Source organism: Dipodomys ordii, unplaced genomic scaffold (assembly GCF_000151885.1).
Source record: "Dipodomys ordii isolate 6190 unplaced genomic scaffold, Dord_2.0 Scaffold88, whole genome shotgun sequence".
NCBI lineage: Eukaryota > Metazoa > Chordata > Mammalia > Rodentia > Heteromyidae > Dipodomys > Dipodomys ordii.
Genome location: NW_012267304.1, coordinates 2,670,556 through 2,693,199, shown reverse-complemented (window position 1 = coordinate 2,693,199; position 22,644 = coordinate 2,670,556). Strand labels below are relative to the sequence as shown.

Sequence of the window (22,644 nt, the reverse complement as noted above, 5' to 3'; positions counted from 1 at the left end):
GACACTCTAGCCATCTTCGTCCAGCGCTGGTGTCCAAATAGATTGCCAGCACAGCTTTATATCATTCGGTCCATCCACAAATAGATTGGACAGGTTAGTCTCTGGTAACTGCTGGCAAACCATATCTTATTCTGGGATGATTGAATGCTATTTGATTTTACATTCCAAAGGTATCTTTGTTGTGAGCAATCTTCTCTGGTAGGCCCAGAAGGAGGCATATTGCCTTTCTGGAAAATGTTTTGATTTTGTGAAAATTTTCAGAATGACTGTTACAGGTTTAGGGTCTGGAATGAAAATGCTGAGGTGCTGGAAGTGCTGCAGGATAGCCATGGGTCTGATGTAGGTTGCATGTAGGTCCTTGGTTAGCAGACTTCTTAGTGGTGTGGACTGGTTCCATATGTGCTGAGTCTTCAACACCTACTGACCTACATGCACCAGGATTCCAATTTCCTGATAGGCCCATTCCGAAGATCTTCAATGTAGTTTTGTCTTTCTATGCAATGTCCTTGGCACCTATTAAATAATTCGATTGCATCATCTGGCCTTGTGCCTTCTACATTAATCAAATATCTGCAGATGATATAGCCAATTCTGTTTAAGCTATGGGGGCAGTGGAAACCAATAAGTTTTCCATTGTCTTTATTTTTTTTCAAAAAAACCATTAACAGCACATTTGAATTAATCTGATACACAATTGTAAAAAATTTAAAATATGAAAGAGTTTCTGGTAAATCCTTTTTTAACCTAGAATGGTGATGCACACCTGTAATCTCAGTACTGGGGAGGCCAAGGCAGGAGGAACTTGAATTCAAAGCCAGTCTGAGCTACACAGCAAGACCCTCTGGTTAGTATATGATAAATCAATAATCAATCTGAGCTCTTCATTTTGTTCCTGGATTTTGTTAAACAGACCCAAAGGGGAAAAGCATTCTTCTGGAGCAAGATTCACTTCAAACTTCTTTTGCAAAGGAACTTTGAAAGCAATAAAACAAGCTCCAGACATCCGATGTCCAACTGGCAAATAGTCTTTCCACCTTTCTGGGACCTGGTTTCCCCCTTCTTCTTAGCTGAGGGACATCCTGAAAAGTTGCATCCCTGATCTCAGCCACTACAGGCATGATGCCACGTGTTTATGTGGCCACCGAGATGATGTCTACCCTGTGCCAAGCGGACCAAAGCTGTGGTTGCAGCGACCTCTGTGGCACAAGGAGAAACTGGATACCAAAAACCCCTTGTGAGATTTCTTATACAATTGTATTGCCATTATTCACCCTCCATCCGTCTCTTTTCCCCTCTCTTTCCTTTTCCCCCAAAACAGCTACATAGTTACAATCAAGTTCTATGTATATGCTTATATATTTATATTTGTATATACATATTCATAAATATATCTTGGACCTTAGACATGTGTGTGTGTAAGTTCCACAAATGAGAAAATATGAATATTTGGCTTTTTGAGCTTGGCTTATATTGCTCAACATGATGGCCTCCAGCTCCATCCACTTACTGCAAATTGCAAAATATATTTTTCACATAGTGAAGTCATATTCCATGATCTGTATATATATGTGTGTATATATAATATATTACATATATAAGGAATATTTTCTTTTTCTCTCATAATTTGATTAGCATTAATCAGTTATACCTACAGTTATGCCTACAAAATACCTTGACAGGTTCACTCCATTAATCTTCCTCCTCCTTCCTCCCTCTTTCACAAACTAGTATCAATTGAGTTTCATTGTTCTGTTTTCACACATGTACATAAAGTATTTTGATCATATTAACTAACCCTCTCTCCTTTTGTCCTCCCACTATTGCCTATACCCCACACAGGATACATTTTATATTATTCATTTTTTAGTGTATGCTAATTGTTTAAAGTGGTTTCACCATGGGGTTTCACAATGCAAATATAGTGTTTTAGTCAGATTGACCATTCATTTATTCTTACTTTCTCCATCTCCACTACCCCATTATTCAACAGATTTCAGTTTTGTCATCTCCATTCATAGTTGCAATGTATTCTGGTACTGTTCCCCTCTGAAATCCTCTATTTTCCTCTAAATTCCTCCCAAAATTTCAATTTAGTCCTTCTATTCAATCAAGTCACAAGCTAGATGCTCAGCAGTTATATACATAAGTAACGTGAGGAAGTAACTTCTTGAGTGTTTATTCCTCTAATAGTTAACATAGAAGTGATTAACATATTTCAGTTGTTTACTTCTTTTCAAAAGTTTTTCCCCACTAATTCTATCATTCTATAATGATGAGGTCAAGTCACACCTGCATTAAATATATAATTTATTCATAAATAACCATGGAATATACTTATGCCATAGTACAGAAAAGGAAAGGGACTGAAATAGCTATGTCCAATTAAGAAGCAAATAGGAAATGAGAGAGAACAAGATCTTTAAATATGGCGTGCATCTTAGCATAATCTTTTTAAATGTCACGGACTTCAATTGACTAAATATAAATACAGGTCCTATAGCAAATAAAGGGCATTTTGGTGTTGAGGATTTGAACCTAGGATCTAGCACTGAGCTATATCCCTAGCCCCAGGTAAAATATTTTGACCTAACTATATCCAGGCATTGAAAGCCTTATTGGTGAAGCCAAATTAATACTTCATGTTCAAGAGTATTACTTATTCAAGAACATGCGGTTGCTATGACATCAAATTATTTATAATCATTTGTTACTTGTATATTCCAGAATCATATTGAGAAACTAGATAGAAAATACTATAAATTAAATTAGAAACAGGTTACTAAATATATTTTTCTGGTGACAATAATGAGCAATTTCTATGTAGTATAATTAATTGGCTTAAGTTCTTCAGACTACTAATTTAAGTGGACCAATAATTGCATGCTCATATTTCAGTTAGGTAATTCATCATGTGGTTGTCTAATTGGATAACCTGTAAATAATTCTGTTCAGCTAATATTATAAAAATATATTAACATGAAACAACAATATTTCCTAATAGAGTAACAGAATACCAAAAATTGAATGCTGGAGCTTTTAAAAATGTAAGAGCAAAGAGAATATAGAGCATTTTTCTATTCATGCAGCTTTAATATAAAATTTCAAAATCTCTCTGCACATTAATAGTGACTTCAAGTGTCTCTGTCTCCATTATAAATGATGCTTTAGCACTGCTTCCTTGTACAGGCTGGGGGAAAGTTACCAAAAGCTTCCTAAAAACAAAGTAAAACAAAGTTAAATTCAATTTAATGAAAATCTGGAATTTACTTCCTTATGTAATAAGATGATCAAGAGCCACACATCCAAGTAGAATGTTCAGATACTTGACTCTACAATATTTCTTTTTTTGGGGGGGTCCGGTCGTGGGGCCTGAACTCTGGGCCTGGGCGCTGTCCCTCAGCTCTTCAGCTCAAGGCTAGCGCTCTACCACTTGAGCCACAGCACCACTTCCGGCTTTTTTCTTTTTTGCTTATGTGGTGCTGAGGAATCGAATCCAGGGCCTCATGCATGCAAGGCAAGCGCTCTACCACTGAGCCACCTTTCCAGCCTCTCTACAATATTTAGACAGTATAAATTCTGGATCAAACATATGTCTATATACCACAGATAATATAACACTTTGGGGCCTTAGAAATCCAAGCTGTTGCTTTGATTCGTTCTCTCTTTCGGCTCCCCCCTCACTTTCTCTCTGTATGTGTATGTGTATGTCTTGTTTTTAAATTATCCTTAGTTTACATTGCCTAAACATAGCCTATGTTTATGACACAGAAATAGAACCATGAGATTGGACAGATTTGTTGCCAGTTCTATTTGTGTGTAGGTGGAATGTGGCTGACTGATACAAATCTAAAGATTGGAATGGTTGATTCTATCACACTTCTGCAAACACAGCTTTAGGCTGAGTCTCCACTGTCAGTGTACTTTTGGAAAACCAGTTCTGGAATTATTTCAAAATCAGATCAATGAGAGTACTTCTCCCTGCTTGCTTCTGATTCTTTCTACTACATATTGACAAAAATTTCCCCATGATAGATTGCTGGATTTAGTTTGCAGTTTATGGCTCCATGCTTTAGATGCATTGCTGGGATGAGACATCCATAATTCTGACACAGTAGTGTGAATCTGAATTATGCATAGGGTCAGCACATGCTGCTATCTGAAGAAAATGAAATGTGCAAAACACTTGTTACCTCACATTCTCAGTAGATAAGGCCTGGATGTCTCTCTAAAAGGTGGACAAAAAAGCTTCTTCCTATCCAAATCAGTAAAGGAAAGCTGATTTTTATTTTAGGGGCACTTCTGGACTATTTGAATAAAACAGTGGTATTTGAAAACAAAACCCTTGAAAATACTCTATACTTATTTGCAAATCACTAAGATCCGAGGATTGAGCTCACTTAGAAGAATTATCTGGGCGGCAGTAATCTTAGCAATTCAGGAAGCTGAGCTCTGAGGATGGATGTTCAAAGCCAGCCAAGACAGGAAAGTCCATGAGACTCTTATCTACAATTAAGCACCAAAAAAACCCAAAGTGGTGCTGTGGTTCAAGTGGTAGAGCCTTAGCTTTGAGCACAAAAGCCTGGGGACAGAACCCAGGTCTGCAGTTCAAGCCCAGGACTGAACTGACACAAAAAAGAAAAAGTATTTAGTCCACACTACAACCTAAATGAGAATTTTTGTGTGACTTTTGTGCCATTTCAGATGGGGATATGAAAAACAATTCCCTTCACCTGAAGTAATTAAATAGTAAAATATTTTACTCTAGTTAGTAATATTTGGCATCTCAAAAAACTAGTGCAAAAAACCACTTAGAGTCCATCCTTTAAAGCTGTTTACAATAGAGGCTGCAATAGAATTATATCTGCCTCATCCCTTATTCTATAAATGATAATGTATTCACTTGAAAAAGAAAGCAGAGCTCACTATGCTAGCTTCATTGCACTAAAAGACAACTATAAATCAATGGAAGAAGGAGTTCCAATGATAATGTGCACTTCTATGTCCAGAGAGAAATAAATCCAAAACTGACAGTGGCGAATGGAATGATCTATCTATCTCTCCATTACTGTCTAGGCATGAGTATATGGTTTCACATACTAAAAACTTGAACATGATTATGCAACTTATTTAGGCTCTTAGGAAAAGGGAAGTATATTTTTATCTAGTCTTGTATCGTCTGATATCTGCACATTTATATCTAAACAAAATGAAAATTCTATGAATACTTATTCATATACAAGTCATTGAATGACTATATTTGCTATATTCTGGTGTTCCCCTAGTGTCTAGCATTGAGTGAATAAATAAATGAAAGAAAAACAAATATTTAAATCACTACAAAATGGCATTTGAATAATTATTATATACTATAAAATTTGAATAAATATCTCAACCCATTTTCTCTGCTTTTACCTTGACAATATGCTTGTTATAAAATGTTATAGCTTAGGCTTATCCAATGTGAATTTTCACTATAAACTATATGCAAATAAGAATACATGAAAGTAAAAAAATTGTCAATATAGTTAACTCAAGTTAATATGTTTACATTAAAGTTTAAATTGATTGTAAAAACAAATAAAACACAACCTTGTAATTTTAATTTTATTTAGTTAACATAGCTGAGTTAAAAACACGTGGCTTTTTTAAGGTTTCCTGCAGAAATGAAAAAATCATTGAGCAGCAGTTCAGCTATTCCATTTGGAAAACTTTATTTTAGGCAAGAGTGTCTTTGAACATCCATGAATTCTCAACTGAATTAAAGGAACACAGCAAGGTATGAAAAATTGGACCAACATTCAACCCAATTAGCTTACATTTGTCTTTGTAATAGTGTTTTATTATCTCACTTAAAGTATTCATTTATGGTATTCAAATAATTCACTTAGAAAAACAATGAAACCTCATGTGAAAAGTCAGGAGAGTCTTGAAAATTATCCCACCCCACCCCATCTTTTTTCCTTTTTATTTGCTCTATATTGGGAATATGCTAGCCAAAGCAACAGACTGGAATAAGTGAATTCAATAAATAGGTTTTCTTAATAGTAGCTCTGCATTGAGCACTTAACACGTAAGTACAATATACTTAATAGTTTCATTTGTGCATATCATTTACATAACTTAATATATAAGCACAGGATACAAATGAGCCAGTACAGCCCATACTCTATATGGAGACTTTCAGTACTTCTGGTGGAGATTTTTTCATTTTGTGGGTTCTGATAGATATCTGAAATGACAGCATAGCTAGAACAGCTGCCCAAAGATTGATGGAGACAGTGAGAAATGCTAGAAAAACGGAAATTAAGTCCATGGTGTGTAGATATGTGTGTGCTTTTAGCAAATGGGCAAATACCATGTAAGAATGATTATTAATTTAGCCAACTTGCCTTTCAAAGGTTGTGTGGAAGAGTAAATGCATGTACAAAGGACAAAGAAAGAAGATGTGAAACTCTTTAAAGTGAATAATAAGAATAGAAATATTTTGTAATCAGAATTTTATTGTACACTCTGAGGGACATGATTTTGTACCCCTGTAATAGGAAGATTACACTTGAAAATACAAAACTAACTAAATTATTTCATCATCTGCATTATTTTTAAATGTAGCCACACAATCTGAAAATCTAGTGACAAGTTAACTGAAGTTTTGTTTTAAACAATTCATAACAAGACTGTATTGATTTCTAATAAACATAGTCATATTTTACCTTAGAGCCCTATAACATCACAAAAGTTTACATAATTTGTGACTTTTATGCCATCACTATACAAAAATTCACATGCAAGACTTATAACTTAAGGGGTTTCCACTTCTAGCTTATTTTTTATGCTGGTACTGGGCCTTGAACTCAAAACCTGGGTGCTGTGCCTTAGATTTTGTGCTCAAGGCTAGCACTCTATCACTTGTCATTTTTTGGTGATAAATTGGAGATAAGAGTCTAATGGACTTTCTTGCCTATGCTAGCTTCAATTGTAATCCTCAAATCTCATCCTTCCAAGTAGCTAGGATTACAGGCATGAGCCACGAGTGCCAGCTTCTAATTACGTGTGTGTGTGTGTGTGTGTGTGTGTGTGTGTGTGAGAGAGAGAGAGAGAGAGAGAGAGAGAGAGAGAGAGAGGGAAAGAGGGGGGAGGAGAGGGAGAAGGGAGAGGGAGGGAGATTGTTTTGATGACGTCAACCCACATAGAATGTATAGAAGCAAAGTGCAAAGTGGGGAAAAAAAGTATTTCCAAACATACTTTTGTATTATGTGGATCAAATATCTGAGATTTCACTTTTCTTAGGGCAAAATAACTGTACACTTATAAAACGAACACCTATAATCCTACCCACTCAGGAGGCTGAGGTCTGATGATTACAGTTCATAGTCAGATAGAGCAGGAAAGTCTGCGAGACTCTTCTCTCTCCAATTAGCCACCAAAAAGCCAGATGTACAACTGTAGGCTCACATGGTAAAGCACTAGCCTTAATTGAAAAAGCTTAAGACTAGTGCTCAGTCTCTGAGTTCAAGCCTTAGGACAAGTGCATGTGTACATGCAAGTGCACACGTGCATACACACACACACACACACACACACAAAGAATATGGACTCTGGGATCATTAGCATTTATGAATATTATACTATGCCAGTTTTAATTTTTTACTCACTTATTAGGAGTGCGAAGATCAAGGTATGTATCCTCAACATCAATGTGAATATCAGAAGGGTTTGTATCAGGCAGTTGAATTTTTACCTAAGATCAAATGAGAATAAAAATATTGTAATCTTGGAGAGCAGTTAAAATGAAAAATGTAGCAATATAGAGGGAAAGGAAATCCAATATTTATCAAGTGCCAACCATATATTGGGTTATGTCCTGTCTTTTTTTTATCAGCATTGAAAGGCAGGGATTAATAGCCCTATTTTGCAGATGGATAAACAAACAAGACTAGTGAGTGCCAGGACAACTGTGTGTGACCTGACAGTGCTTCATAGGTCCAGAGCTAAGTGGTACTTACTTGCAATCTTCATTGTCTGAAATGTACTGCTACAGTTCTATCAGTAGGAAATGTGTATAAAAACTGTTTACGTAAAGTGCTAGTATGAGATGTTGATACCATACTGTAGTCTCCTGGTAAAAATTCCCATACCACATATCTTAGAGAGTTTTGCAGTTCAGAAAAATCATTATCATAACAAAAGAGAAAGAATAAAAATAGAACTTAAATCTCAGCAGAAAGAGAATTTACAGGTTTAGTAAGATTTCACTAACAAATGTCTTATCAAAATCAACAGTTCCACTACTGGGAATGTGCCCAAGCCCATAGAAATAAGATGTTCCAACAAAAATATATGCACAATCTTTCTATTCATAGAAGGACTATTCATATAGCACAAATGTATAAACAACTCAAATATACATCAGCTAGTGAATAAATAAATCAAGGTAGTAAAGCTATATACTGGAATACTATTCAGCTATAAAAAAGAACAAAGTACTGTTCTACCAATGAACCTTGAAAACATTATGCTAAGAGAAAGAAGCCAGGCATCAAAAGGTGTATTTCTAGGTTTCTAGTTATAGGCAATTCCATAGAGACAGAAAGTAGATTGAAGTTTTCCAGGAGTTAGAAGGATGGAGAAAATGGGAATAACTAATGGCTATGAGGTTTCCTTTGGCTTGAAAAAAACATGCCCTGGAATTATATACTGATGATGGTTACGCATCATTGTGAATGAGTGTGTATTTCACCACACCAAAGTCTCATCTCTAATATATACTAATGTTCATATATAGATGTTGTTATATATCAGCAATACGTATATATACACACATACACCTACACATCTGTGTATATACACATGCATATACTTATACATATAAATGAGATGATATATGGTTTCTATAAAAAAAGAAAATGCAACCTGAAATTCTGGAGCATAATGAAGGCTTCCCTAGGACTAACTAGAAAGTGTGAAATATTGGATGTTTGGAGATGTTATGGCTGACAAGGTCAGGATAAAAACAAGTTTTAAATAAAAGGCATAACAAGTAATTAATGGGACCATTGGAATTCCCATAAAAAGCTCAAAGAAGGTAAAAAAGGTCCTTGTCAAATAAAGTATGTGGACCAACACATGCTCATGAGATATACTTCATTTTATTAAATCTGTATTTAAAGTTTATATATACATATATGATTCTATGTAAATCTTCCCCATACTTGATCATTTCATTAAACAACTGTTAATGTATATATTTAAAAATTCAAATCTTCATAATTGGAGATGCTTTAAACAAAAGAAGTGCATTTTTCAGAGGCTGTTAGAAGTAAGCTGGGCCTTGTAGTTGCCTGTAGTCTCAGTTACTTGGGAGATGTAGGAGGTTTGCTTGAGCCCAGGAATTCCAGGCCAGTTCAGATAACATAATGAGAACTTTCTCTCTCTCTCTCTTTCTCTCCCCCCTATCACACACACACAGTAATTCTGCAATATCATCTAAAAATCTAGTCATATCCATATGTCTCCAGTACTCCCTACAAATCTTCAGTATATACACAGTATGAAAACATTAACTAGAATACAAAATGTTAAAGCAAGGCTCCAATGGCTCACACCTATATTCCTAGCTATTCAAGGCTAAGATCTAAGAATCCTTGTTCAAAGCAAGCCAAGGAAGGAAAGTCTGTGAGATTATTATCTCCAATTAACCACCACAAAGCCCAAAATGGGGTTGTGGTTTAAGTGGTAGAGTGGCCTTGAAGGGAAAATCCTGGTGCCCAGGCCCTGAGTTCAAGCCCCAAGGCTAGCACCAAATATGTCTGTGGGTATCTGTGTGTGTGTGTGTGTGTGTGTGTGTGTTAGAATGTGTTGCATGTAGAAGGAGTAAACATTGTTTTTTGGAAATAAAGTGGTTTTTACAGGTTCTCCAACAGAAAGCAAATGATTGTTCTATTGGACAAAACTTCCCACTTTTAATGTAACCACACTGATGCTAGAAAGTGAAATTGAGATGCCTTTTAATATCTGATGTTTTCTGTCACTGGATAAAAAACTATAAATATTTGTTTCTTCACTCTAAAATGTTTAGGTCTTTCGGCAAAAAATACTATTTCCCAAATCTTAGAAATGACAACTGAGGAAGATTCATGTGCAATTTAGATATGACTTTTAGGCAGAACTTCCAAGTGGTTATTAAAATCATTTGTAGTTCTAGTGAAAAGTAATTGGGAGAAAAACTCATTAATTTTTCCTTTTAAGGAAATGAAAATTGTATGTTAACGTGGTTTCAAGGGAGTACTAGAAGGGACAGATTAGGTGGGATGGTATGATAGATGAAACAGAAAAAATGCCCTTGAAAAATCAGACTTTGTTAGTAATTGATACACTCAATGACCACCTGGAAACATAGATGACTTAACTAACCTCTGATTGTGCTTAAGTCCTAATTTGCTAAATTTACAGTATGCCATTGACCAAATAAAAATTTCTGTTCCTTCCTTTACATAGTATGTAAATTGAATTCATTTAAAAGAATGAAAAAAATTGGCCAATTTTTTGCAGCACTTTTTGTCTCAGACTGTCAAAGGCTGGGTTTCTTACTGTGTTCTTCCTGGTCTCTGTCTCTTGGGTAGATTGGATCACAGCCAAGTACCACCACCCTAGGATTGACAGACTTTTTTCTTTTTTGGGGGGGGGGTCCGGTTGTGGGGCCTGAACTCTGGGCCTGGGCGCTGTCCCTCAGCTCTTTAGCTCAAGACTAGTGCTCTACCACTTGAGCCACAGCGCCAGTTCCGGCTTTTTTCTTTTTGCTTATGTGGTGCTGAAGAATCGAACCCAGGGCCTCAGGCATGCAAGGCAAGCACTCTACCGCTGAGCCACCTTCCTAGCCCCTGACAGACTTTTTTCTTTTTTCTTTTTCTTTTTTTTGGGTCCGGTTGTGGGGCCTGAACTCTGGGCCTGGGCGCTGTCCCTCAGTTCTTCAGCCCAGGGCTAGCGCTCTACCGCTTGAGCCACAGCGCCACTTCCAGCTTTTTTCTTTTTGCTTATGTGGTGCTGAGGAATCGAACCCAGGGCCTCAGGCATGCAAGGCAAGCGCTCTATCACTGAGCCACCTTCCCAGCCCCTGACAGACTTTTTTCTAATGGTGCTCAAGTTAGAACCTAGAGCCTCTCAAACACTAGGCAAACACTTTACCACTGAACTACATCCACCATGTAAGAATGAATTATTTTAAGTGGTATACTAAGAAAAGCTGCTAAAAATTTTATGGAAAAAGTTTTTTGGGGAGCTCAACTTTTAGAGTTAGACTTAAGTTTGAATTCTAGTTCTGCCTCTTATTAATTATTGCTTATTTGTATCTATTATTGCATAAGCAATTGACCCTCCCCCCAAATGTATATTACCTCACACATTTTCTATGGATCAGCAATTTCATTGTGGCTTAGCTCAAGGTCTATCATGAGGTTGTAGTTAAGATATTGGCTGGGGTTACAGATATCTGAAGGTCTGATTAGGACCACAGGATTAGCACATAAGACAGCCCACGCATGTGTTGGCACATGTCAACAGACATGCAGACTCATCCACAGCATTGCTTGAGTACCTTTCAACCTAAGAGTTGTCTTTGCCCTACAATGAATAATCCAAAAGGTAAAAATAGAAGCAATACCTTTAAAAATGCAGCCACACAGTGGACACCAGTGGCTCATGCTTATAATCTTAGCTACTCAGGAGGCTGAGATCTAGAGCCACCCTGAGCAAAAATAAAAGTCCATGAAACTCCATCTCCAAAATAACCAGGAAAAAAAGCAGTATACTCAAGTGGTAGAATGCTAGCTAAACAAGCAAGCCAAAGAAGTGAGTCCCTGAGTTTAAACCCAAGTACCACCAAAATAAAAAAATACAGCCTCAGAAATTACACTGTGGTTTTCATGGTATCTCATTGTTTTACATGTCAGCCCTACCTAAAATGAGGACTATCCAAATGGCTCAGATCAAGAGGTAAGAGTCACTGAGGGCCATGTTAGAATCTGGCTACCACAGTGCCCATCAGGAACTTGGTGCAAACATCTCCTTTCTGGCCTGCTAAAGCAAAAGCAACAGGTGCACTACTTTGAAGGTTTATGAGACCTTTCTTTCCACTTTCCGCTTGTCTTCAGGCAAGCAGTCAAAAATTACTAGTGGGGGCTGGGAAATTGGCTCAGTGGTAGAGTGCTTGCCTCACATTCATGAGGCCCTGGGTTTGATTCCTCAGCACCACATAAGCAGAAAAAAGCCAGAAGTAACACTGTGGCTCAAGTGGTACAGCACTAGCCTAAAGCTAAAGAGTTCAGCCCCACAACTGACAAAAAAAAAAAAAACTACTAGTTTACTCTGTCTTGGAATTCACTTTGGGACTTTGTCTGAAAAGAGTAAAGAGAAGTCCAAGTGCTTACAAATAGTTTTCACAAGGCCTTCATTTATTTTCCTATGAGTGTTGTACTAGAGTTGGCTGACTATATCAAAGCCATTGGGAGGGTCATTATTGTAGGATTATAATTTTCTTGAATTCAAAATCTTTTCTTTTCTGTTCTTAGGAGAGACTTCTATGACAATATGATCTGAGAGGTTCTATTCTTATAATGTACAAGTACAGGCTCTCTAGTTTCTCAAATAAAGGTATATGATCTTATCACAAGGTATTTGAAAATTGACATGATAGCAGATGTTTCATGGAGGCCATCCATTCTATATTTTCTTTGAACTGTCATTTTTCACTACCAGAAGAGAAGAATAATTTAAAGATACCATATTTGACTTGGCCAATCTATATTATTTACTTAAATTTCAGTCAAATGGCATACAGAAAGTTTTAGGCTGATGTTATCTAAGGAAGTGTATGGGTTATAAATATTGGTAAAATATTACTATTTGTCAGAAATGCAAACCACTTTTGATACATTTTATTGTTAGGAAGAAGTTAAGAATATTTGACTTTTGATATGAAACTAAACACATTAGTCAGAAGGTAGATATGGGGAGAATCATGATTTAGCCAGGTCAAAAAGTTAGTAAGACCTCATCTCAACAAATAAGCTGGGTATTGGGTATGCACCTGCAATTCTAGCTATGCAAGAGGCACAGGCAGGAGGATTCCGGTCTGAAGACAACCCTAGGCCCTTCCCCAGGGGGAAAAAACCTGAGGCCATAATTAAAGAGGGCTGAAGGCATGGCTCAAGTGCTAGAATAGCTTCCTAGCAAGCATAAGACCTGAACTCAACCCTCATTACCACCATAAACAAAAACAAAGAAACTAAACATATTAAAATTATGATTAACAGCAAAAGTTGGGTAGATTTTTATTTGGAGTCACTTCAAGTATTTAACTACAGAAATACATTTGAGATAAAAATTTCAAACTTTGGCCACACTATTTTATGAAGACTTGTGAGCAAGGATAATCTGTAGGAAAATAACAAAAACAAAAGGTAATGGATTCCTACTTTGAAATTATGTAAATGTCTCCAAAGAATAAATATTTTAAGATTTTCATTTTCCAACAGTAGAGCACAAAACCAATAGATCATTTTTAAGTTAATGAATATATTTTCTTAATGTTATTTATTTTTGTTGGTCATGGGGCTTGAACTCTGGGCCTGAGCGCTGTCCCTCAGCTCTTTAGCTCAAGGCCAGTGCTCTACCACTTGAGCCACAGCGCCACTTCCAGTTTTCTGGTGGTTTATTGGAGATAAGAGTTTCATGGACTTTCCTGCCGGGGCTGGCTTTGAACCGCAATCCTCAGATCTCAGCCTCCTGAGTAGCTAGGATTACAGGCGTGAGCCACCAGAGCCCGGCTGTTGTTATTTTTTATATATGCAAGTACAGGGGCTTTAACTCAAGACCTGTTGCCCTTGCTGGTTTTGCTTGCTCACAGCTGGAGCTTTACTACTTGAGTGATGTCTTCAGTGCAGGTTTTTGCTGGTTAATTAGAAATAGTCTCTCAGACTTTTCTGCCCCTCTGGCATTGAACTGTGATCCTCCAGGTACATCTCCTGAGTAGTAGCTAGGATTACAGGAATGAGCCACTGGTGCTCAGTTGTGTTTTTTTTGCTGCCTAGCCTTGTCTTCTTCATTCTTCACACTGCTCACTCACTTTGCCACTGGCCATGACCTTGAAGCTACTCTCTCCTAGACATTTGCTAACTGACAAGATCCTGCTGAGCCTACTCCCTAATCTGCTTTTCTAAAGCAGCACACTTTCCCTCCCATGTCTGAGTGACTTCACAGCCTAGCTCCTTTTCTTATCTTTAAAATTAATTTTAACCAATATATACAAATATACCAATTGTATATATTAATAGAGTATCAGGTGATGTTTTAGTATATGTCTACACTGTACATTGTTTAAATCCAGTTAAAGATATCTATTCCTCAGACACTTAATCATTTGAGCAAAATAATCCAGGCCCAGAAAGACAAAGGACACATTTCTTTCATATGTGGATCATAGGCCCAAAATACAGCCTCCTCTATACTCATACATAAAGGCATATGCTTATCTACACAATATAGCTGACTAAAGTGTATTATATACAGGAGTGAATCTCCATAGAATAGACCTCTCGACGAACAGTTTAACAACATGAGTACTAGGAAACTGATATTTTGAGGGGAGGTATTGGGCAGCGGTAAATGAATGAAAAATGGTACATGGGACAAATACAGAAGAAAACTCCATGTACAAATATAAAGAATCTGGAAAGTGGGAAATGTGTCTGAGGAGAGGGAACAGATAGGGTCAAGGAGAATGATGAAAGGGATGATACTGATCAAGAAGCACTGGACATATAAGATGATGCTAAGTGAAATGAACTCCAAGACATGGACACAAGAGGTTTTTCTTTGTTGTTGTTGTTTTTAAATGTACTACATGATTTCTTTTTTCTTTTGTGTTTTCTCCCCTATGGTTCATCCCCTATTATCACTGTATTTGATTTTGGCACCTTGGATATTGAATATATATTTATCTGAATTAGGGAAGGGAAAGGGAACAAAAAATGGCTAGACAAAGGACAAAGGGGGAACCACTGCAACAGTGACACTCACAAGACAATATGTTGGAAATAATCTGTACAACTTGGGGGATGGGGGTAGGAAAGAGGGAGAAAAATGAGGGAGAGGGTAACAAGTTCAACAAGTAAGATACTCAGTACCTTACTTATGTAACTGTAATCCCTCTGTACATCACCTTGACAATACAATTAATTTTTTAAAAAAGAAGCTGGATACAGATAGCCACATTAAATTGTAATCCCCTTGTACAGCCTTTTGAAGTTAGAAAAGATAAATTAAAAAACACATTAAAAACACCACCTATCATTTGTAGTAGAAACTTTAAAAAAAAGTCTTTTCATTTTGAAATATTTAGTACATTTGTGTTATCTCTATGGCTTGTATAGTAGCCCAGAAATTCTTTCCTTCCCAACTCTAACTTAGTTCCCACTGGTCAAGGTCTCTCACTCCTCCCTCCCCCAATTCTACCCAGCCTTCAGTAACCATTTTTCTCTTCTCAGCTTCTGTGCTATCCACCTTTTCACACTCTATAGCTCTTTGTTTATCCCTTAAGTACTGGTATATTCCCAAGCCAAATTTCTACTAATTGTACTTCAAGGAATCTGGACCATGTGATTTTATGTATTCTGAGAAACTTCCTCAAAACAACAAAGAAACAAAGAATTACTGCTAGGCACAGGTGGCTCATGGTTTGAAGCCAGTCCATGCAGGAAAATCAGTAAGACCCTTTTCTCCAATTAACCACCTCCTCCCCAAAAAGCCAGATGTGGAGCTGTGATTCCAGTTGTAGAATACTAGCCTTTGGCAGTAAAGTTCATGGACAGTGTCCAGTCCCTGAGTTCAGGCCCCAGGAAAGCTCCCACACACACACGTAAATAAATATGACTGGTATAATTTTAAAACAGAAATCAGGATATGAGAAACAGACCACTGAAGAAACAAACTTCCTGGAGTGTGAGAAAGCCATGCTTTGAGAATCTTTATTAGACTTGCCCGAGATAAGCACATGTGCTAAGCCTGTGATTCCCAGGTGTCTGCCAGAGGGTGACTGAATTCTAGCATCCCTGATTCTCAGAGATGGGAAGAAGACTCATATTTCAGGGAGGAGGTGCAATAAGAAAAACCCAGGCTTTGTGGCCTACTTCTTAGATTTTACCAGAATGTCCTCTTGTCAGTATAGATCTCTCTCAAAGGAGGAACACAAAACTATTATGTATCTATTATAACTACAAAACAATATCAAGCTACTGCAGGATCCTTTACCCCTCTTCTACAACAATGAATCCATATAGTATATCAATAACTATAGTCCTATTCAGTTTGGGATTTTAGAGATAGTCTTCAATACTAACAGGAGAAAATGGGAACCCACCAATTTATATGTATAATGTATTCCACCAGTGCACCCACCTGCCATAAGCCAACCTCTCTTCTTGTCTCTTTTCCATATTCTTTAATGTGCAAGAAGGTCCAGTGTGCCCCTTGGTCTGCCCTGTTCTCAGAGGCAGGCAGAATGGGAAGTCATACTTTCTTCCCTTGTTTTCACAATGCATTTTTCTCTCCCATCACCTGTATAGCCAATGCTGTGCCCTAATTCCAATCCCAATCTCAATTCCCTTTGTTTTTCAATCCCTGGCCTAGAACTGGAGTAAGAGTTTATGTCTTGGGACTCTGTCTAATTGTTGACTTCATCCCAAGGCTTCCTATTCTGTCCCCAGTGAACCCCATGCTTGCAGGTTTCATAGTATACCTCTGAATTTCTCTGATAAAACAGCATACACACACACACACACACACACACACACACTCATATAATCACCCCTTTCATACTTGAACCACACACATCATACACACCACACACATACATACACACACTCTCACAAACATCCCCCTCACATACACAAACCACATGTATAAAACACACACATAGATATATTTACATGCACTCTCATGAACACTCCCTCAGCATACACAAATCACACACACATACAACTTAAAGTCGTATGTACTTCATTCTATGCCTGATAAAAAAGCTGACATTCTGGTACAGTTTATTCTAACAGCTGCAAAGTGATACTTTCAACTCTGAACATTAACACCTCCAGTCTCTTTCTTCTTCTAGAGTTCCACATAGATTTCTATTTCTAACAGCCTAGTAATCACTTCTAACAAGATTTTCTTTTTTTAATTTAATTTAATTTTATTTGTGAACATACTGTACAGAGGGGTTACAATTGCATGGGCAGGATAATGCGTACATTTCTTACCAAGCATTGCATCCTCCTCCTTTGTTTAGCTAACAAGATTTTCAACATTCACTTTAAACTGAGTAAAATCAACATTCAATATCTTTCTCCTAGAACTTTTTCTTTTTTTCCCACACCCTTTATTCCCACAACACACAAACAAAGCCACCCTTTGGTTGCTTCTTGTTTTTCCAAAAGTAATAGATAGCAATTGTAAAATTGTACAAAACTCAGATGAGCAAAAAGAAACTAAAGTCATTCTACTAAGTCTACAATTTAGAGATAGCTACATTGCATTTTCTACATCCCAATTCAAGCCACCATTGTATACCTCATCACCCAAGCTAGCAATCTGACTCCTGTTTCTCCTTTACATACTATATTTAACCACCATCCAAGCCCTATCTTCACCAACAGCACAATCTCTAGTGAGATCATTCTTCTTGCCATCCACACTGCCTCTGACCAGTTATCCCAAACACACATTTTCCCCCATCAGAATTATCACTGAGCTCTATATTCACACCACCATTAGAATGGTTCAGAAAGACATTGCCAATCATTGATCTCATCCACTTTAAGATGTTAACTAACTTGAATGCCCAGATGATAAAGTCAAAATATCATGGTGTCTTAGTTTGTTTGGGTTTCCACCAAAAAAAAACATATTCTGAGGAGCTTAAACAGTAGCACATTGCTTGTTTCTTATTCCAGAGGTTCAAAGTCAGAAGTCACGGTGTAAGCAAGGTTGGGTTCCTTCAAGAACTCTCATCCTGACCTGCAGATAGTTGCCTTTTTCCTATGTTCTCACATGGTAAAAAGATAATAAAAAAGCTCTTTGGTGTCTCTTCTTACAAGGTCACCATGCCCATCATGAGGCTAGAACTAGCTTCATGACCTCATTTAAACACAAGTATTCCCTGAAATCCCTCTATCCAAATTCCGTCACATTGTGAGGTTATGGGGCTTAGCACATGAGTGGGGAGAGGGAACACGATTCAGGCCATAACACAGGGTGTGCCATCCAAGTGCTTTCACAGTCCTGCATCACCCATTCTATTTAAGCTTCCACATTACTTCTTGCTACTGAAATTCCTGGGCTCCAAAAGCATAACAAATACTTGTCAAAAGGCACCATCTGTTTTCATGGTGCTATCTATACCTTTGCTTATATTGTTCACTCTGCTTGGAGAGCTTTTCATCCTTTCCTACCTAGCCAAATATTATCTATCCTTCAAATATTCAGTGAAATGCCACTTCTATTGCTAGGTCAGCCTGAACTTCTTCCTTCTTTATACACATATCACTTTGGATATTAATCTTTCCAATTTAATATGCCTAGGTTCAAATCTGCCAAATTTGAAAAGTGTGGCCTTAAGCAAGTTACTTAACTTGGTTGTGCTTCAGAAACTTCATCTGTAAACTAGAGGAAATAACCATCTATTTCATAGGGCTGGTGTGGAGATGAAGGGAGGGGTTGCAATGTATAAAGTACTTAAAGAAATGTCTGGTATATAGTTAGTATATCATATTAAGTGAAAACAACAGGATAAAAATGTCCTCATCCTGTATACGTATAAGAATATAGCTCAACTATCACACTCCAGTGACCTTGAACATCCACCAAGGCCAATGTGCACAACTATGTTCCTGGGGCTTGGCAGAACATCTTTTGATCCTCCTAAAATATGAGAAGATATCAGTTGTTGAGGAGTTGCCTCAGGGCTATTTATCTGACTCTCTGCTTGGGAGAAGTCTCCTTATCTTGTAGGATGTTGCCATAAGACAGTTTCTCATTGTATTACCAAATTCCAGAAGAACTTCCTACCTCAGTCTCCTGGGATACAGAAGCAAATTATAAAATAGCTAGTGGCATTAGGTACCTGCAACCCCTCTGTACATCACCTTTATAATTACAATAAAAAAATTTTAAAAACAAAATCAATCCCCCATACAGATGCTGTTTACCGTGTATGGGAGAGGACAACCAAGCGGGAGAGATTCTTGATGGGGTTTTGTTTCCAAAAAGAAGAAAAAAATTAATGCTGAAACAAGGACACAGGGTGACCCATTGCAACAATGATACCAATACACCATATTGGAATGAACTTTACAACTTTGTGGGGTGGGCGGGGGGTATGAGGGAGGTGGGGAAGGGAAGGGAGAGTGGGAGAACAACAAAGGAGGGCTAAACATTGCTTGACAAGAAATGTACTCATTAGCTTACTCATGTAACTGTAACCCTCTGTACAGCATCTTTACAATAAAATTAAATTAAAAAAGAAAAACAGGTCAAAAAATCACTCATTCAAAAATAATGAAAAAAAAAGTTAGTAGCACTGGAGTTAGCTCTTCAGCTCTCCCCACGGTTCCTGTTACCTACTGTCTCGTCTTTTTTGGTTTGAATCATTCTGTGGACAAAGAGATGGGAGGAACTGACTGTACATGAATCGTATTAACACGAAGTAATAAACTGCTTCCTTTTAGGGTCACTGTTTCCTTACTGGATGAATCTGTGAGTACCCAGTAGATCTCACTACATTGCTGTGTATGGCCTGCTTGAAGTCTTGCCAGTAAGCTTGAGAAAAGGAGAATCTTGTCTATTTTGTTTAACAGTATATATCTAGTATCTGATTCGTGTATCTGGCATGTAGTAAGTATTCCATCAATATCTGTTGAATTTTTTTAAAGTAAGCATTGCAGCTAGGCACTGGTAATCCTAGGTACTCAGGAGGCTGAGATCTAAAGGTTGTATTTCAAAGTCAACCCAGGTAAGAAAGTTTGTGAGACTCTTATCTCCAATTAATCATTAAAATGGCCAGAAGCAGAGTTGTGGTTCAAGTGGTAGAATGCCAACCTTGAACACAAAAGCTCTGGGACACTACCCAGCTCCTCAGCTCAAGCCTCAGTATTGGCATAAAAAAGTATTACAAGCAATGATGCACATCAGTATTCAAAGATTTATAGTCTAGGATGTATATTAAACCCATTACAGTGAGGGCTCTGTGAAGAAAGATGAGAAGAAAATAAAACAAAAGATGAGACAATAAGCTGAACAGTAAATGCCCATACCTGTAATCCTAGCTAATTAGAAAGCTGAGACCTAAGGCCTGCAGGTTGAAGCAAACCAGGACAGACAAATCCAAGAAACTCTTATCTCCAATTAGCCAGCAAAAACAAACAGACCTAGAGACATGGCTCAATTGGTAGGATACCAGCCATTAGCAAAAAAGCTGAGCCCAAGCATGAGGCCCTGAGTTCAAGCCCCAGTACTGGTATACACAAAAAAAGTTGAGACAATAAAATAAAATAAAGCAAAGTAGGAGTCTCCTAGTCATGAGGAATAAAGTAAAACATATATGCTACCAATGAGCTCTCTTACTATTCTTCCATACTATATCTATATTTGGTACCTTGTCATCATGATCTAAGTTTCTTAGAATTCTTTAAGTTGTATTCCAAGGCGCCCCTGTCCTTCAAGGAAATGGTACTCTTTTGTGTTTTCTATGTTTAGTTTTCTCATAAAACTGTATTTGAGCTGGGTGCCAGTGGCTCACGCCTATAATCCTAGCTACTCAGGAGGCTGAGATCTGAGGATTGCGGTTCAAAGCCAGCCTGGGCAGGAAAGTCTGTGAGACCCTTATCTCCAATAAACCACTAGAAAACCGGAAGTGGTGCTGTGGCTCAAGTGGTAGAGCGCTCGCCTTGAGCTGAACAGGGCAGGGACAGTGCCCAGGCCCAGAGTTCAAGCCCCATGATTGACCAAAACAAAAAAAAACTGTATTTGAAGAAAAGGCTTGGGTGATTTAAAAACCTGTAAAGCACAAGCTAAGCTCCAGCTCTAAAATGCCTAACTACAAAGGAAGAGGAAGAAGACTGGTAGCTCTGCACCCAAGAGTAAAGCCTCAGAGAATGACAATAAGACTCGCAGAATTTGAATACTGGTAGTCTCTGGGTTTGGAGTTAGAAAGGCTTGCTGAAGATACAGTATACATATTCCTAACTCAGAATTCTGTTTAGGCCTATCCGTTTGATTCACATTCATAAACCTTGCACTCTCATTTGGAATCTGGGGAACCAAAAAGGAAACCATGTCCTTGTGAATTTTTTTGTTTTTGTCAGTCCTGGGGCTTGAACTCATGGCCTGAGTACCATCGCTGAGCTTCTTTTGCTCAAGAGTAGCACTATATCACTTGAGCCACTTCTCACTTTTTCTGTTTGTGTAGTATTGAGGAATCGAATCCAGGGCTTCATGCATGCTAGGCAAGCACTCTGCCACTGTGTCACATTCCCAGCCCTCTTGTGAATTTTTAAAATCCCAAATAATTCCTTATGCTTAACCATGTAAGGTCTTAAGCAAAGATTATATATAAGTTTCTGGATTGGATTATTATATTACAGGCCCAAGACCCAAATAATTTTTTTTCTTTTGCTGGAACTTGAACTCAGGACCTGGGCACTGTCCCTCAGCTTTTTCACTCAAGGCTAACACTGTGCCACTTGAGCCACAGCTCCACTTCCAGCTTTTTGGTGGTTAAATGGAGATAAGAATATTACGGACTTTCCTACCCAGGCTGGCTTCAAACCATGATCCTCAGATCTCAGCCTCCTAAGTTGAAAAGATTACAACAGGAGTGAGCCACCAGTACCTGGCTTCCAAATAAAGCATTTAACAAAATGTAAAGTTCTATTTCTCCACATTTTAATGTTTCTGTTATTGAGTTGCAATATGTATGTTAAAACACTATTTTTTTAAAGTGGCACATTGCTAGGAGCTGGTGCTTCATCGCTATTCAAGAGGCTGAGATATGAGGTCATGGTTCATAGCCAGCCCAAGCAGGAAGGTCTATGAGAATTTTATCTCGAATTTACCACCAAAAAGTAGCTTATGTGTTAGAGTACTAGCCTTGAGTGCAAAACCTAAAGGACAGTGCCCAGGCCCTGAGTTCAATCTCAATACTGGTATACACGTGGTAATTCTTAGATTCAATGAAACAAAATATTATCAATAGGAGCAAAAATCATAGAAATTTCTAAAAGAAATTCTTGAGATGGGGCCAACCATCTCTTTACTCTGAGTCTTACCAGTGGGGTTAAGCAATGATGATGGATATCATCATTAATATGCTTAGGGAGTAAAACTCAGCTGCAACTCAGGGTTTTGTTCATTTGTGAGCTTAAGGATCAAACCTAGGACTGCATACATTCAAAGCAAGTGCTCTCCTGACCTACACATTCCCAATCCAAATTGGAGTTTTTTTGGTACTGTATTCAGGTTTTTTCTCTCTCTCTTTTCCTTTCCTTTTTTCTTTGGTTAATTCTCTTCTGTCATTGTTTTTGATTTCTGTACCCTCTGTCC

The 22,644-nt window shown here is 37.7% G+C and overlaps 1 protein-coding gene and 1 pseudogene across 1 annotated transcript in view; both read right to left on the bottom strand.

Annotated features, from left to right (window-relative positions):
• Positions 1-56: 56 nt before the first annotated feature.
• LOC105992782 lies at positions 57-2,730 on the bottom strand (annotated as a pseudogene).
• A 358-nt stretch (positions 2,731-3,088) lies between these two features.
• Pih1d3 (PIH1 domain containing 3) overlaps positions 3,089-22,644 on the bottom strand; it is a 32,114-nt gene continuing 12,558 nt past the window's right edge. Inside the window, exons 5-6 of the mRNA XM_013025841.1 lie at positions 7,653-7,738; positions 3,089-3,212 (exon numbers count right to left, since the gene is read on the bottom strand). Coding sequence (XP_012881295.1) covers positions 3,089-3,212; positions 7,653-7,738 — 210 coding nt within the window. The remainder of the gene's footprint in view (positions 3,213-7,652; positions 7,739-22,644) is intronic.